At 39.7% G+C, this 17892-nt stretch overlaps 1 protein-coding gene across 2 annotated transcripts in view; it reads left to right on the top strand.

Moving 5' to 3' along the window:
• Window positions 1-17892, top strand: part of SLC24A2 (solute carrier family 24 member 2) — a 244652-nt gene that overhangs the window by 131049 nt on the left and 95711 nt on the right. For both annotated transcript variants that reach the window (XM_034987922.1, XM_034987923.1), the window contains exons 2-3: window positions 14373-14411; window positions 16987-17095. In XM_034987922.1, the coding sequence (XP_034843813.1) occupies window positions 14373-14411; window positions 16987-17095 (148 nt within the window). The remainder of the gene's footprint in view (window positions 1-14372; window positions 14412-16986; window positions 17096-17892) is intronic.

Genomic DNA, 17892 nt, shown 5'->3' on the forward strand with positions numbered 1-17892 from the left:
GAGACAGCCATGAAAGAACTCCTAACACAGTGCCTGGTACTTCCCAGTGATTCCCTGGTCTTTTTCCCTTTGGCATTTGCAAGAAAGTGTGCCCATTTTTAAAATGTCCAGGTATCTGGAGACTCCTTTCCTTTTTCTCACTTGTTTATTTGGGGTTTTTCTGCTCCCCCTTCTGTGTTTCTTCAAGGTGAGCTCAGTCACGGTTGTAAACCGCCCTACAGGCTGTCAAAGCCTACTGAGGGGTGACGTTTGGAACAAACATAGTCTGGACGAGATGGGTACCTCATCCCTGGAGCGGACCTCTGGCGCTCTGCCTGGCCTCTGCCCACTGAAGAGAGTTAGACCATCTGCAGTAACATTCAGATCGTTTTCCTAGACTTTGAACTAATTGGGAACTTGTCAGAGTGTGTAATCTGCTTCGTGCTGCCTTCTGCTCCAGCACTCTGCCAGGACCCAGCTCAGTGGCACCAGGCTGTCAGTTGGATAGAATAGATGAGTCTTTCTGGAATACCTCCTTTCTGTCAGTTAGCAGTTGATAATTTATGCCCTTTGTAATTATATCTCCCAGCTTCCAAAGGGTAAGCACTTTGAAGGCACTAAATCAATGGTTCTTAACCTTCTTAGGGTTGCACTTTCGAGAATCTCATGGAAGTTATGGATGTTCTTCCTCCTACCCCTGAAAACTTATACATATGCAAAATTTTACATTATCAAGATTTCCCACATTCCTCCCCTAAATCCAGACTGTGGACCCCAAATTCCAGCATTAAATAGTGTTTGCATTTATGGAGGTCTATATGCTTAGTATTGTTCATCAATAAGCTAATACCCAACAGCAGGCAGGAAATGAGTACTGGTGTCTGGAGCAACATTTTTTTTTTAATGAACCAAATGATTGGTGACCTGCTCTCATGGTGGGATAGATAGAGAAGGGAGGAAGTAAAATGGATATTTTTAAATTAAGTTTTTATCTTAATTCCCATATAGTTATCCTACAGTGCTATATTAGTTTCAGGTAACAATACAGTGATTCAACACTTCCACGAATCACCCAGTGCTCACTGGGACAAGTGCCCTCCTTAATCCCCATCACCTATTTCAACCCACGCCCCACCCACCCCCCCTCTGGTCGCCACCAGTTTGTTCTCTATTGTTAAGAATCTGTTTTTAGGCGTGTGTATGTGTGTGTATCTCTCTCTCTCTTTTTTCCTTTGCTAACTTGTTTTGTTTCTTAAATTCCACATATGAGTGAAATCATATGGTATTTGTCTCTCTCTGACTTATAAAAAGGATATTTTGTTTTATGTATACTTAACTAACTTAGGAGACAAAAGTGTAAATAGAAACATATTTGATCATGTTGTCAAAAAAAAACAACACATTGAGTAGTGTTATTCTGCCAACGCGACATCACCTATGACGTGCATACAAAATGCACACATACGGTCTTATTATGTAGGATAATGCCCAGATCCTCAGAAGATCGCATGTGAAATGTGTAGGGGTGAAGATTGCATGACATCTTCAGCTTATTTTAGAATGATCCAGAAAAAAATATATAGAGACATATATTGATAAAGCAAATACAGAAAATGTTAATAGTTACTGAATCTAAGCAGTAGGAATATGGCTTTTCATTGTATTTTTCTTAAAACTTTTCTTTTGTTTGAAATCTTTTGTTATAAAAACATAGTGAATAGATACATTATTTGGAGAAAAATTTTAGTAAAAGCACAGTCTTTCACTTTCAGAGTGGATTTTCTTCCATCAGTTGATGAGCATCATTTTCTCTTCAGTCCAGTATATTTTTCATTGTGGTTTAGAATCCTGCCCAGAGATGTCCAGTGTTTCTACTATAATTTAGTAAATAATAAACTTCCAATGATAATTTATCATACTTTATACAGCATTATGTGATTATTATGAGCAGTTAAGAAGCTCTCCAGGCAGTAACTCGTGTAGTAGAACCTGCTACAAAATGACGTGTGTAGAACTATTTTGAGAAGTTCCTAATGGTTAAAACCAAGGCTTCAGAGCCAGCAGTAGTTACAAAGAAAGCTGCTTCTACAAGATATTCCCCATGTCATCATTCCCTAATTCTGCAACAGATTTTTAATTCCAGCGCTGAAAATAGTGCTGAATATTTGGCCAAGAAGATGGTACTAATCATAGTATCCATACCTCTTGGCTCCATTTGACTGTAATGCAGTTAGGATTCCCAGAGCCTATCTTTTCCATTTCTGTTGCAGCAAGGCTACATCTGTTTTCAATAGTACACAATTTCCGCTATGCTATTGACAGATAACAGATAAGATATGCCCTAGGAGACCACAGCCACTATCTGGAACCAGAAATTTTATTTTAAGGCCTGAACCTTCCAACATCATTAGTCCATTACTATTTCACCAGCAAAAATAGAGCGCTGTCTTCCCTTAATGGCAGACCTCAGTTTCATCTCTCTTTTTCTGTTTATACTTTGTTTTTATGTGATTAGAAGGATGCATGATGTTTGAAAATACTTTTAAAACCATGTACTTTTTGTTCAAAGAAAAGTTAATGATTAAAGCTCTCGATTTCCCTAAAAAGTTTTATGAAGATTAGATGGCTTCCACTTACTGAATAAATTTCCTTCTATCCTGCCTGGAAGGTGAATTCAGAGGGTGTTTTATGTTTACTTAGAGAATGCAAAGGGAGTAGTGCCTTGGACCCAGGCAAGTAAGTACATGAAAAATGTTCAACACCATTAACCGTTAGAGAAATGCACATTAAAATCACAATGAGATATCATTGTGCCTCTTAGAATGGCTAAAATAAATAATGACAATACCAAATGCTGACAAGAAAGCAAAAGAGCTGGATCATTCATACGTTGTCGGTGAGAATATAAAATGGTATAGCCACTCGGGAAAATAGTTTGGCAGTTTTTTTCTAAAACTAAAAATGGTCTTATGACCCGGAAATTGTATTCTTGGGCATGTATCCCAGAGAAATGAAACTTATTTTTATGCAGACATTTGTACATCAGTGTTGGTAGTTTTTTTTTTTTTTTTAAGATTTTATTTATTCATTCATTAGAGACAGAGAGAGAGAGGCAGAGGGAGAAGCAGGCTCCCAAGGAGCAGGGAGCCTGATGCGGTATTTCATCCCAGGACCCTGAGATCACATGACCCGAGCCGAAGGCAGATGCTTAACCGTCTGTGCCACCCAGGCGCCCCAGTGTTCGTAGTTTTATTCACAATGGCCCCAAACTGGAAACTATCCAAAGGTCCTTCAATGGGAGGATGTGATACGTCCATACCATAGAATACGACTCAACAGTAAAAAAGGAACAAACTCTTGATACATGCAGCAGCTTGGATGAACTTCAAGGAAGTTGTACCGAGTGGGAAAAGCCAGTCTCAAAAAGATACATTCTGCATGATCCCACTTATATAAAATCATGAAATAATTTAGATGAATAACAGATCAGTGGTTAGGGATGAGGAGAGGGGGTGGGTAGAGATATAAAGGGGTAGCACAAGGCAAGCTTATGGTAATGATATAGTTAACTATCTCAGTTGCATCAGTGGTTACATGAAGCTACACATGTGATTAAATTGCATAGGGTGACACACACACCATACACAATCACAAGGAAATGCACATATAACAGGTGAAATCTGAATGAACTCTATTGATTATACCAAAGTCAACTTCTTGGCTGTGATATTGAACTATAGTTAATATGAGATATTATCTCGGCCGGGGAGGGGGGGGGGAGACTAGTTAAGCATGCATAGGACTGCCCTGTACATTTTTTTTTTTTTTGCAACTACAATCGGTTGTGTTAATCTGTAATTATCTGTTAATCTGTAATTATTTCAAAGTGAAAAGTTTTTTTTTTTTTTAAGTGCTTCCTTTAGTTTCTACCTGGGATTGTGATGAAGATGAGCATTTAGCACAGTATCTCAGCGTAGTTAATGCTCAGCAAAAGTCAGCAGGGGTTTTATATATGAACTCTGCTGTTGCTACTTAATTGGAAGACTATGTTTGAGAAGAGAGATTTAAACTAGAATATAAGTTCCACAAGAGCAAGGATTTGGGCTGTTTGATTCCCTGTTGTATCCCCATACATAGAACAGTTCAGCACATAAAAATAAGGTGCTCATTAAGTATGTGTTGGAGACTGAATGAGTGATTTTGAAGATGCCATGAAGGAAAATATGTGGCAAATGGAGCAAGAGGGAATAACTTGGACACAAATAAAAGAGCTAAAATGGCAATTTGCCAGGTCTGCCTTCTGGATAGGAAAGGTAAGTGAGCCAAGAAGATGTTGAGGATAAATTTGAACCTCAATGTGACTCTCACTTCCCTCGATTTCAATAGTCTTAGGGGGACAATTTAGAATTTAACCATCTTCATGTCAAGCCCATTGGTGACTTCTAGTCCTCACCATGCACTCTACTTTTCTGGGGTGCCCAGGTATATCATGGTCCTTGCCCAATGGATCTGTTCCTTAATGCCTTGTTCTATTTAGTGCTTCCACCAGCTAAAAGATCACTACTCCCGCACTCTCCTCTGCCATTAGTAGGACAGGTGCACCTGTATTGGACCACCAAAAGGAAGACTGGCTCTCTCAGGTTAAAGGACCCATGCAATAGTGACTGGGCACATGGTCCCAGGGACTAAGCCAAAGAATTTTTAGCTGATACCACTCTCTATTAGTCAAAATAGTTTCTGCTGACCCTGGTCTTAGCCCCAACACTGGATCCAGGCCCCTCAACTCTTTTTCCTCTCAGAATGAGTTTCCTGCCTATTTGATCATCCTCCTTCCTTGCAAAGCCCTAGACCCACCTCTTTGTAACTGTTAATCAAGACATCAGTGTTCAGTGTTGCAAAGATACCTATGTTCAAGAGGTTGACAATCCCAGCCAAGCAAACAAAATGGCAAACACCGGCAATCAGGAATAAGTGTGAAATGCCAATTTTAAAATAGGAGTTCAAAGAAGGGAGGTTTTATATTGTTACATTTTCACAAGAATGAGGAAATAGAGGCCTGGTCAGTGTATACATCTCAGATACATGGGAGGAAAATAAATCAAGAAACAGTGGGTCATTAGCAGTATCAAATGGTAAGAGAACAGTGACATAGTTCCATGTTGGGCTGAAAAGAAGCCATTTGCCTCCAACTTTGTTATATTTGAGCATATAGGCTCATTAAAAAATATATCTAATTTCACTTATTTATTTATTTATTTTTATTTTATTATGTTATGTTAATCACCATACATTACATTATTAGTTTTTGATGTAGTGTTCCATGATTCATCGTTTGCATATAACACCCAGCGCTCCATGCAGAATGTGCCCGCTTTAATACCCATCACCAGGCTTATTTATTTTTAAATATGCATCTAGCACCACTGCACTAGGTACTATGAAATAATATAAAATGGGGAAAAATGGTCTCTGCCCTCAGAAGGGTGTTCAGTAATGGGAAAGAGAGAAATGAGACAAATAATATAAAAGAACGAACTAGGAAGCAAATAGGGAGATACAGTGAGTGTGAATAAAATATGGATGTAGCCAAGCAGTGTCCCAAATGAATGCCATTACTGTCCCATCTCTGTGACATGAATGATCTTAGTTCCCTCCTGGGCTCTCTTGGGAACAAGAGAGCAGATCAAGAAATGGGACCAATTCTCAATATCAGTACATTTTTGACAGGAAATGTTGTATGCTTCATATTTGTGCCCTTTATTGTTTTACCCAAAGTTTAATTACATTTTCATTTGTATTATTAAATATTTAAGTTGGGTTTACGTGATACACATTTGCTTCCTGGGAATTCCAAAACCAAGGTCAGCAAATCTGGCATCTCTCATTTTCTGCACACATGGAAATTGTATCACGTCCCGTAGGAGCCAGGTGCTGGTATGGTGAAAGTGAACTTTCTAGATCACAAGTTAAAATGTGGTGGAGAATTACTGGGTATTTACCCCAAAGATACAAAAGTAGGGATCCGAAGGGGTACGTGCACCCCGATGTTTATAGCAGCAACGTCCACAATAGCCAAACTGTGGAAAGAGCCAAGATGTCCATCGACAGATGAATGGATAAAGAAGAAGTGGTATATATATACAATGGAATATTATGCAGCCATCAAAAGGAATGAGATCTTGCCATTTGCAACGACATGGATGGAACTGGAGGGTATTATGCTGAGCAAAATAAGTCAATCAGAGAAATACATGTCTCATATGATCTCACTGATATGAGGAATTCTTAATCTCAGGAAACAAACTGAGGGTTGCTGGAGTGGTGGGGGGTGGGAGGGATGGGGTGCCTGGGTGATAGACACTGGGGAGGGTATGTGCTCTGGTAAGCGCTGTGAATTGTTCAAGACTGTTGAATCTCAGATCTGTACCTCTGAAACAAATAATGCAATATATGTTAAGAAAAAAAAAAAGAAGAAGAAGGTAGCGGGTGGGGAAGAATGAAGCGGGGGAAATCGGAGGGGTAGACGAACCATGAGAGACGATGGACTCTGAAAAACAAACAGGGTTCTAGAGGGGAGGGGGGTGGGAGGATGGGTTAGCCTGGTGATGGGTATTGAGGAGGGCGCATTCTGCATGGAGCACTGGGTGTTATGCACAAACAATGAATCATGGAACACTTCATCTAAAACTAATGATGTAATGTATGGGGATTAACATAAGAATAAAAAAAATGTGGTGGAGAATCAATATGTTATATTAATGAGGTTACACTGTATCTAGGAGATCATAAAAGTGAAAAGTTACATATACCAAAATCATAAAGTTACATTCAAATTACAGCCTTTTGTTCTCCTTGGAGTTCAGAGTTTCTTTTTTTTTAGTCTTAAAAATGTGAAAGTTCTTGGGCGCCTGGGTGGCTCAGTTGGTTAAGCGACTGCCTTTGGCTCAGGTCATGATCCTGGAGTCCCTGGATCAAGTCCCACATTGGGCTCCCTGCTCGGCAGGGAGTGTGCTTCTCCCTCTGACCCTCCCCCCTCTCATGTGCTCTCTCTCATTCTCTCTCTCTCAAATAAATAAATAAAACCTTTTTAAAAAATGTGAAAGTTCTTTTACAAAGTTTATTGCCAATAATATTGCCAAAAATTAATCACACTTCCAATTTTATCACTTTCAAGATGCACTTTAAATATTTAGCGCCCTTTTCTGTATGTTGGGTTTATAATTCTATAGACAGAATCATGTTCTTTATATTCTTCATAGCCTTTGCCAGCTTCTCTTCAAACCAGGATGTTTAATGTGTGATTGATAAATTAATCATAAAGTTGTTTATAAAGGTTATGGTTAGGCCACAGTTGATTCACTTAAGTACATCCTTAAATATAACACTTAATGTTAAGTGATCTAACTACTATCCTTTCTGTCTAGTTAATTTTACAATAATAGTATATTCTGGGATGTGAGCTCTGCGAGGACACAGATTTTTTACAGTTTTGGTCACATATGTATCCCTAGAACCTGGAAGAATGCCTGGCATATAGTAAGTGTCCAGTAAATATTATCAAATAAGTATTTTTAAATGACTAAATTTTTTAATTCAAAACTTCCTATTCAGAGTCTCTCACTGATGCTTCAGACACTGAAAATGTCATTTAAATTTTTTTTGAGCTGTTCTTTCCTTGAAACAAAGAAACCGCAGTAGTCCTTCAAGTGACAGAAATAAATTGAAGACTGGGCACAACTTGCTTCCAAGTCAACTAAATATAGACTAATATCATACATCCACAGTGATAAATGGGACCACAAGAGGGCCCCACTTTTCCCACCTACTGCTGAGCTATAAACTCCTTCATACAGGTCAACCTGATACATGGATAATCTAATTTGCAGAGTTACTTGAACTTATGCCATTGTGAAGGTCATAAAAAGTGCCTCCATGACCTTCAAGAGATAGAACCAATAATGAAAATTCATGATAATTATAGGTGAGTCTAAATAATAATGCTGGGAGAGACAGAGAAAATAACCTCTATTCTTGCTGCATTCCCAGGCATCCACTTTTTGTACCAAACACAAATAAAACCTGTCATTTTTCGTTCACATCAGTCACTTAGCAATACCATTTTCTGGCCTCTATTGGAAGTTAGAGCTCATAAATAGCTTTTAATGTATACAAACTTTTTATTGTATTTGGAGTCTAGTGCCTCCAGGCTCCTTCCCACAGGCCACTGCAAGGAAAATTCCACTTCCTCATTTCTCTGATGCTTGGGCTCTGGAGCCCAGCTGTCTGAATTCATATCCCAACTCTGCCACTGACTAGCTACATGGCCTTGAACAAATTATCCAACTTCCATCAGCCTCAGGGTCCTTATGTATTAAAGGTGGCAGGAGCGGTTATAATACCTATTTTGAGGGTACAGTGAGCTATTTATATACAAAGCACTTGGCACATAGTGAACTTGCAGTAAATGTTATCCATTATGACTGGAATCTATTTGATTTGCGGCAAATCGGTCTGTGGTTTGTCCAGCACCAGCATTTGTTGGAGTTTTCTTTAAAACTCACATCCTCTTAGACACTTTTCCTTCAAAGAAGCAAGGCAATCCAGACTTAATATGTGAGTGCATTTGGGATTCTTTGCTAGTCAAAGGAAATTTGTGTAACTATAGCCAGAATACCACTAGCACTTTGTGTTTGATTGGCATATCAAAACGGTTCATTAGCAATTGTGAGGATTGCTCAAGCAATACAACAAAATATATTAACAACATCTGGATTTTGGGGGGGAGATGACAGATGACAGTGATAGTTGGGTTGTTAATTCCTAAATTAAGTGAATTAACAGAGGAGCTTAGTATCCTGAGTACAGAAACAGGCTGAGGCACATCCCACTTCTTTCTCTCCATTTATATAAAGAGGATTACTGTTTTTCTGTGTACCAACTTAAGTATTATTTTCTTAAAAAGAGAGAGAAGAGGGGCGCCTGGGTGGCACAGTCAGTTAAGCGTCCAACTCTTGGGTTTCAGCCTAGGTCATGATCTCTGGGTCGTGGGATGGAGCCCCATGTGGGGCTCCTCACTCAGTGCTGACTCTGCTTGGATTCTCTCTCTCTCTCTCCTCCTCATCCCCCCAAATCTCTCTCTCTCTCAAAAATAAATAAATAAATCTTTTAAAATAGAGAGAGAGAAGAAATTAGCCATTGCTACACTTTTTACTTAATTTCCACCCTTTCTTTCCATTCCAGCGTGTTTCTTTATTTCTTATTTTTTCCAATGTGTTTATTTTTTTTTAATTTATTTATTTATTTGACAGAGAGAGAGAGATCAGAAGTAGGCAGAGCGGCAGGTAGAGGGAGAGAGAGAAGCAGTCTCCCCGCTGAGCAGAGAGCCTGATGCGAGACTTGATCCTAGAACCCTGGGATCATGACCTGAGCCAAAGGCAGACGCTTAACCGACTGAGCCACCCAGGTGCCCCCCAAGGTGTTTCTTTAAACCAGGGTTGCCAAGTGGGTATTCCTGCATCCTGGGCTGCCACCTCCAGTCCTTCATTAATCTTTGAGACTCTCACTTTCTTAATGGGCAGAGATAGTGGGATAATTACCCAGCAACCAGCAACCAGTGGTAAAAGTCATTTGAACTTACATCTCTTAGTATTACTTCTTTAGGAATTTATTTAATCCCTCCCCCCTCAATGTTTTAGAGTCTGCTAAGACCAAAAAGAGAGGGAGACAGTGATGATTTTGCATCTGATTAAGTGGTAAGATTTCTTTCCTTTTAGATTTTCAGGCTTGAGGCTTTTGTACCTTCTAGTCTTCCCATAGACTTTGAGGTTTATTCATCTCTTTCCAGGACAGATGTTTTGAAAGTTATTGTTTGCTACAGCTAAGTGTATTGAAAGAAAAAGGAGACATCATTTCATACAACCTTGTTAATTTCTTAAGCGAAAATCCATCATTCCCCTCCACCCAACCTTTCTAAATTCCAGGACGCCATAATAGTGTCAGTTAAATATTGGATTAACATTTCTAATCACTGGCATATATGTTTTAGGTCACATTTCTGACAAAATAATGATACTTTTAAATTTGTTTTTATAGACTTTGTACAGTGCTTCTGAGTCCTTGGCAAATAAATTCTGGTGCATTTCACAGATCTAGTGAGAGATTATAGTGGCAGAAGTTGATGGATGTTCCTTGACTGTTGTAATTGCTTATCTCTGATGCCATGCCACTGTCCAGTTGTCTTTTGGTACATGACATCTTCCAGGGACCCATTCGATTATGTGATTTGCGGGTGGGCAGTTACTGGTCAGAGTGAAACAAGGACTGTGTGGTCATGATAAAGTTACACTGTGTCATATTTGCCTAATGTTGATGTGTCTGAGGTGGAAGTGGGGGCCTGTATGTGAGGTAAAGTTCTGTATAAGGTCAGATCACTTTGTAGTCACGGAAATCATTGCTCAACCAGTGGTTTCTGAGGTCAAAGGAAGAGAGACAATTTAAGGGTTTATGAATGGTTCATAGTGTTAAAAATGCTTTCTGAATGGCCTACGGGTTTTTTAATGGGTGTGGGGCACTTCCGAACCACGTAGCAAATAGGTAGCAAAATTCCTATATAGAACTGGGGTTTCTACCAGGGAGAACAACAGATATTAATGGCATCCTTCCAGTTGCTCAATTTCTCGATTACTTGCAGTGATGAGGGAGGAGGCCAGTTTAAGCTAAATAAAAGGTTGAATTACAATATTTTCTTTTAAGTAGAAGATGTATTCCTTATAGCCTGGCCTTGTAGAGGTCCTGCTTTCATGAATGAAGAGGAGGGTCTGTGTTGATACACCAACCTGGGACCCTTGGGGATGCATTTTATGAATTCTTTTAAATATTCCTCAAGAATTTCCATGTATGTTCCCAGTTGGCTTAACAAATTTTTCCTGTAGGTGGTACAGCCTTTCAACTGACCACCAGGAATTGGGTTTTCAAATTAGTACAGCCCAAATGTGTGATATTTGGGGGGGGTTTAAAATCAAAGGCATTTAAACACAAAATGCATAAGAAGAATGCCAGGATTAATCCTTAAAACCCCATTAGCCTTCTTTTGAAGAAGCTGTCCTCTGTAGTGTACAGTGGATGAAAATGAACTTGCCACCTGTTCAGTGGCCCTGAAAATAAATTCACAACACTGAGGCCAACCCCAAACCCAGATAGTTAGCTAAATAATTCAGTGGTTAGAAATACTACAGGCCTATAAGTATCGACTATACACATCTGGATCTTTTCTTTGTTATCTTCACTAGTTACTTCCAGTGTAATTAATACCCATTTGAAGTTGAATTCCTGACATAATAAGCATCCCATCACTAGGACTGCGAAGCAGCTTCACCCCATCCGTTAAGGTGAAGCTGAGTCCGATGAGCATGAGGAATTATCAGTAGATGTGGTGAGCCTCCAAAAATGAGCAATTATGACCATATGGCACACTTCTCATTTCGTTTGCAACAGGGCTATGTAAAAGGAAAGTGGAGGGGTATCTTAATGACCCCAGTTGCCATTTATGTATATAATGAAATATACATGTTATAATCTGATACATATTCATGTCTGCAAGTTACACTTGAAAGAAAACTAATGATGTCAACTTCTGCTGACATAAAACAGTGGGAGATTTTGTAAAGGAGTCCAGACCTTGCTCTGCACTCACTTTTTTCTTTGTAGAATCTATGCACAAGGCCTTTTCCTTCCATTTATTGTGTCTTAGGATCCATCTTGCTTGTGAGAGAAAAAGGAAGTCAATGGGGCAGATCTTTTTTTCTCCCCTGCAGACCAAAAGACAGGTTTGATTTTTTTTCCTTCCTCACATATTTTCTTTAAATATATATTTTTTTAAATCCAAACTCGTGGCTGGTTACCGTTTTGCTCTCATAAAGACCACTCAGTTCTTTCCTCCTTTTCATCCTGTACCTTCATGTTCTGTAGAGCCATTGGGGTATCAATCCCAGCTCCTAATTATTTGTCTCCCATTTAGCCACAAGGTGTAAATTTGCTAACTGAAAAGGCGTGCTCTGACAGCTAATCTTGTTGTATGTCCAAAGGCTGAGCTTGCTGCACTGGATAACTTCCCTGGGGGATTGTTCTGTAAAATGTGGGACCATTTGTTGAGCTGTCTGATGTAGAAGAAGAGAAAATGAAAGGACCTGCCAGAGGGAAGTGGGGTCATACAGTGCCTTCAGAGCAAAAAAGAGAAATCAAAGAACAATTTCAGGTCCACTTCAGTCTCCAAGCACGTTCCTGGGAACTAGGGAATCAGCGATATTTTCTTATTCGTGTTTTTAGGGAAGTCTCTGAGAGAGAGCCCCAAATCAGGGGAATGGCGAATTTAGAATGCCCAAGGGCTGTGCTTAGAGATTACCACCAGTGCAGGGGTGCGTGGGTGGCTCAGTCGGTTAAGCATCTGACTCTTGATTTCTGCTCAGGTCACAATCTCAAGGTCGTGAGATCCAGCCCCTTGTTGGGCTCTGCGCTGGGCGTGAAGCCTGCTTGGGATTCTCTCCCTCTCTCTCCTCTGCCCCTCCCCCACCTCTCTCCCTCTCTAAAAAAAAAAAAAATTACAGCCAGTGCAGAACACTTCTGTCTGGGCCTGAGACTTACAAGCTCTTCAAGGGCCCATAAAAATGTTTGGAACCAGAAGAAAAAATATATGTTGATATTGACTCTAAAATCTAAAAAAGGTACTCACAAGATTATTAAATGTTTAACTGAATGTCTACAAATATTTAATATCAACTTCATTAAGTATGAGATTTAGTCTTCTTAAAAGTTACAATATATGTGAAAACAAATTATGGATTCAGTTTCTCATGTTCCAAGATCTCAAGCATGCCAGTCATAATTAAATGAATTGCATGTAGCCAATAATTTGAAATAAAAATCATAAAAGGATTATAAGAATCCTTTCCATTTCTGTACACGGAAATGTATATTTTAGGTGGGATATGGGAGCAACTCAACATTCTTATATAAAGACGTGTGGTAGGACTGAAAAAGAGAGCCTGGGTTCATGAAGGTTCTAAAACAGCTCTGCACCATGTACTCATCTCCATATGGGATTGATTATTCCTGAAGACACTGATCACCAAAGACACTAATGGGGAGGACCAGAGGCAAGCTGGGAGCAGGGTTCCAGTTTGTTCTTGCTGTATGAACCCTTAGTGGAGGGGTAGTGACAAAGGCAGTGTGGTCTGAGCATGAGGAAAGTCACAAGGTACCTGCAAATCATTGGAAAGATAACAGGATGGTGCCCTGGTTCTGCCGAAGGAGGATGCATATTAAGTTGACAAAGCAAAGCCAGCTGGGTGGGTCATGTTGGTAGAACTCCTGTGTCCCTTTTTCAGTGTTCTCTCCTAACAGATAACCAGGCCCTCAAGTGCCCTGGTGTTTTAGTCAACCTTTCTCTACTTGACAGATATTTCCATTTTTAGAATGGAAAACTTGAAGTGGTAGAGGCAGAAAAGGTGTGTTATCTGAATTCTGCATGTGATGATCTTAGTCTTCAATTCAGGGGTCCACATTCTTCAGGATTTATTTTATTCACTTTATTTATTTATTTATTTATTTATTTATTTATTTATTTATGGGGTGGTGAATGTGGACGCCCTCCAAAATACTTAGAAGATGATACTTCCTTGTAATCCCAGCCCCCAACAATAACCACTAATAACGGTTTGGTGTTGATTCTTGCAGAATTTTTTCTTTACATATACTAAAGCTTTGTTCATTTATTTTCTTCTATAAAATGACATGACAAATAAGACCTTAATTTTTTTTAATTTTTTTATTGTTATGTTAATCCCCATACATTCCATCATTAGTTTTAGATGTAGTGTTCCATGATTCATTGTTTGTGCATAACACCCAGTGCTCCATGCAGAACGTGCCCTCCTCAATACCCATCACCAGGCTAACCCATCCTCCCACCCCCCTCCCCTCTAGAACCCTCAGTTTGTTTCTCAGAAGGACCTTAATTTTTGTCACTTGAACAGTATATCTTAGATACTTTTGCATGTCAGTACATGTGTACTTACCTCGTTTATTTTAATGACCCCATGGGATTCCACTGCATGGATGGGCCATAGTGGATTGAACTGCCCTCCATTGCTGGGCATTTGGGATGACCATTCAACTTTTTGAGTGTCCAGGAGAATGTACCATGGGCCTAAATAAACCATTATATATTGGTTAGTAATCTATACCGTTGGCCCCCTGTGTTGGTTCCTCCCTGCCCAGAAGCAGAAAGAACCAAATCTTTCCTTATACTGATGCTTGTTATTAAATGTAAAACCGACATGGGACTTGTTGTTTATTTATTTATTTGTCTTCTGTTTTTGCCTTTTTCTCTTCTGCAGTCATCTACAGCCAGGGACAAGGATGAGCAGGCTCTACCGGTAGGAAGAAGTGGCTCTGTCTATACCTGTTCGTGTGCCTGTGGAGAGTGTGGGACAGGGGTGGGAGGAGGAGGGCTCATGTGCTCAACAAACCATCCTCCCCCTTGGGATACTGAAACGGCTCAATCTACCGGTATATATGTATACTCAGTCCTATAATTAGTGTCAACTGTGTTCTGATATTCACTGATACTCAAATTATTTCTGGGACTAGATTTCAAAAAGTTTGCCTTCTCTCTTTCATTTGGCATAAACTTTAATGTGAGTTGAAAGAAGGAAATATTTCCAAACTGCATCCCATGGGATGTTGAGCTGATATTTGGGGACAGTGTGGGATCTAATGCTTGATATCTATTTTTTATGTATCTGCATGCCCTTAATTTCTGGTTGGAAATTTCTTTTGGTTCCATCAAAAGAAATGCTGCATGAGACGTATGTGTTTAATATATAACTAATACCCAAAAGAATACCCAAATAGATATCATCCTTTGCCAATGAAGATCTCCACAACAAAGTTCTTCCAGTTTCCTAGAATGAGCATAGTAACAGTGATTATGACAAATTATTAACAACAAACACATTTTCCAGTTCCTATCCAGTTAACATCACATTCTGTAATGTGCAAGATGGCAAGGAAATGACCTTCAGAGTTTTTTGTGTTCAGCTATCAAACAGTGATTACATTTCAACTCTAGTCAAGTCTCCTAAACTTGCCCCTAAAATATTTTGAAACTTAATCATCTGAATCAAATACTACAATGCATTAAAAATGTTACAGATTTAAAACTGAAGAGACTAGTAATAAAGATACATATGACCCCATCCATCCTCCTGTAGTGCTCAGAGCAAAGACTCAGGACATTCATTGAGAGCCCATCAGATATGTCAGATCTGGTACTGGGCTAGGGATACAGACCCAATCTCTTGCTTTGAGGAACTCATGATCAGTTTCACAATATCCTCTGATTCTTCTTCGGTCAGAGTTAGGAGTATGATTTCCGACAGCATATCAATGATAATAAAATCACACTAAGAAATTCAGATTTCTCCATGTATCTCATACTGACATTTTGCCCATACTTCAAGTTACCATGGCTTTCACCTTTGTCCCCAAATGTGTGGACCACGATTGTTAATAAGTATTCTACAAAATAAGAGACCTTGGGGCACTGTCCAAGTTAACCAAGTTAACCAGATTTCTTTAGTGTTACACTCAGTGGTCTAATGTGTATCTTAAAATGCTAAAGGTGGGTTGGTCTAGGATGTAGCGCTTGCCAAATATATATGGTTGTGAAGTCTCTTGGGGGACTCTTCTTGGGAAGCCCCTTTGTGGGTCTTGACTGTGATTGGATATATTGGAAAGCCCTGTAATGTAGATAGTTGGGAGACTTCATGGAAAATCATATTTTATTTTTACCTGGCCCCAGAAAAATTGTATGTCGAGATTTTGGATCGAAAGTTCAATAAGCAATTAATTCCTTCGCATTACCTTTCCTTGCTCCCTCTTAAATCTGGCTGTCTGTAAAGCTTGGCTGCTTCTGAAGCCTCTTCCCCTGTGAGAACTAGCACAAAATCAACCAAAGTGAGAGGAAGCAGTTCCTAGTCAGGATAAAAATCCATCAAATCCTGAGGGTGTAGGGTGTCTTTTTTTAGCTTATTTGCTTTTGAAGATCGCCATAAAAAGAGTTTGTTGGTAACTTATCCCTAGAAGTTCTTTCTTCCTCTCTTACCTGTGAGTTTCACCTCATTGGCTACCACCAGTCACACCAGTAGTTTATACAAAAGGAGCCCCCTCCCCCCAGCATGGAAGTCAAGAGGTTTTTCAGTGGATTCTTAATAGGAGGTTTTTTCCCTTTAGATCTCTCTTAATATAGACCATAGTGCTTCATGAATTAGAACTGTGGTCCCCAGAGTAGAGATGAGGTCCCCAGGAGATACACAAGCTGTTCTTTTGGGGAGCAAGGAGAAAATATTAGCACCTCTATCATTTACTTTCTATATTATTCTTCATAATTTCTCCTTTCACAAATGTTTTATCATAGCTATGCTCATATTTTGGTATGTGTGGATATAGAGACAGAGATAGATACATATATGCATATTCAAAACTTTTATAGATAGGGTGCACAATCTAAACATTTTAGAGACCATCCACCAGTTCAGATAACAAACTTTGAGAGAAGCAAACTTGAGATCCATTTCTCTATCCTCCATTTTTCATCTCATTTCACTTCTCTGAGACAGTGTCCTTATCTGTCTAAAGGGAATGATGACCACGTCTAGTTCAGAGGGCTCATTGTGAGATTGAGATAAACAGTGGGAGTGAAGTATGTAGTACATTGACTAGCATTTAGTAAGCTCAAAAAAAAAAAAAAGGTAGCAATGAATTCATTTAGGATGTGAGAAGGCCATTCCTTGGCAGGATTTGAAATGCACTTTGAACATCTTTCTTACAATAGCATGTCATCATGTGACAGAAATGAGTGACCACCAGACTAAGTGAGAGCATATCTGCAATACACTTGCCTATGGTTTCCGAGAACTAACAGCGTTTTTGTCTGGTTTCTCTGCTCAGACTAAGCCACGTCTCCAGCGAGGTGGAAGTTCTGCTTCTCTCCACAACAGTCTCATGAGGAATAGCATCTTCCAGCTCATGATTCACACCCTTGACCCACTCGCTGAAGGTAAATATCAGGCGTTAGCTGGGGAGCTTGTGCCGGGGGGCGGGGGGGGCGGTGATAGAGGATGTTTACGATGCTGCCATCACACAAGGCTGCCACTATCCTCGTGGGGAGCATCTGCCAGAGGAAACCCTGGGCCCTTGACGTGCTTTATCTGCAGCAGCTCAGTTCACAGTTGGAGAGTGTTGTGCCAGGAGTAGGACCTGAGGTCTTGTGTACTGATTCTGTCTTTTGATGCTTCCAGCATAAAGAGTTGGTGATGAGGCAGAGAAGGCAAAAAGGTTTCTCTCCCTCCCAGCTGGGGTGACAGCTCTCTTTCATCCTCCCTCCTCAGTTCCAAAATGAGGTTGTAGATGGAGATTAATTGTGCATTTTTAAAAAAAGAGAGAAGAGAACCCCATGACTTAGGGCCTTGAATAATTTGGGGAATGATGTTCACCGTAGAACATTGATATTGTCCTGATTCTTTGGCAGTTGGAGGGCGGTGGGTGAGCTAAGCATCCAAGGAGACTTCTCGGAGGTAACTGCTTAGGATCAGTCTCAAAAGGCCTGGTTCACCTCCTAGGGTAATCCTATGAACCATCACAAAGAATCCGGTGTTATGTTCTTTAAGTTTTACTGATTCACAGATTCATCCTGTTTCTTAACTTGCATAATTATCCTAAAAATTTAATTTTCCAGTAGGTAGATATCTTATGTGTCAAATAAATATCAGAGTTAGGCTGCTAGCAAGGGGTGCAAATGTAAGCTAGTATATTCTCCCTTCATCTCTGGACCTTGTAATTGGGCCTGATGTTACA

The sequence above is a fragment of the Mirounga leonina genome, unplaced genomic scaffold (assembly GCF_011800145.1).
Source record: "Mirounga leonina isolate KUSES-001 unplaced genomic scaffold, KU_Mleo_1.0 Mir_447, whole genome shotgun sequence".
Taxonomy (NCBI): Eukaryota; Metazoa; Chordata; class Mammalia; order Carnivora; family Phocidae; genus Mirounga; species Mirounga leonina.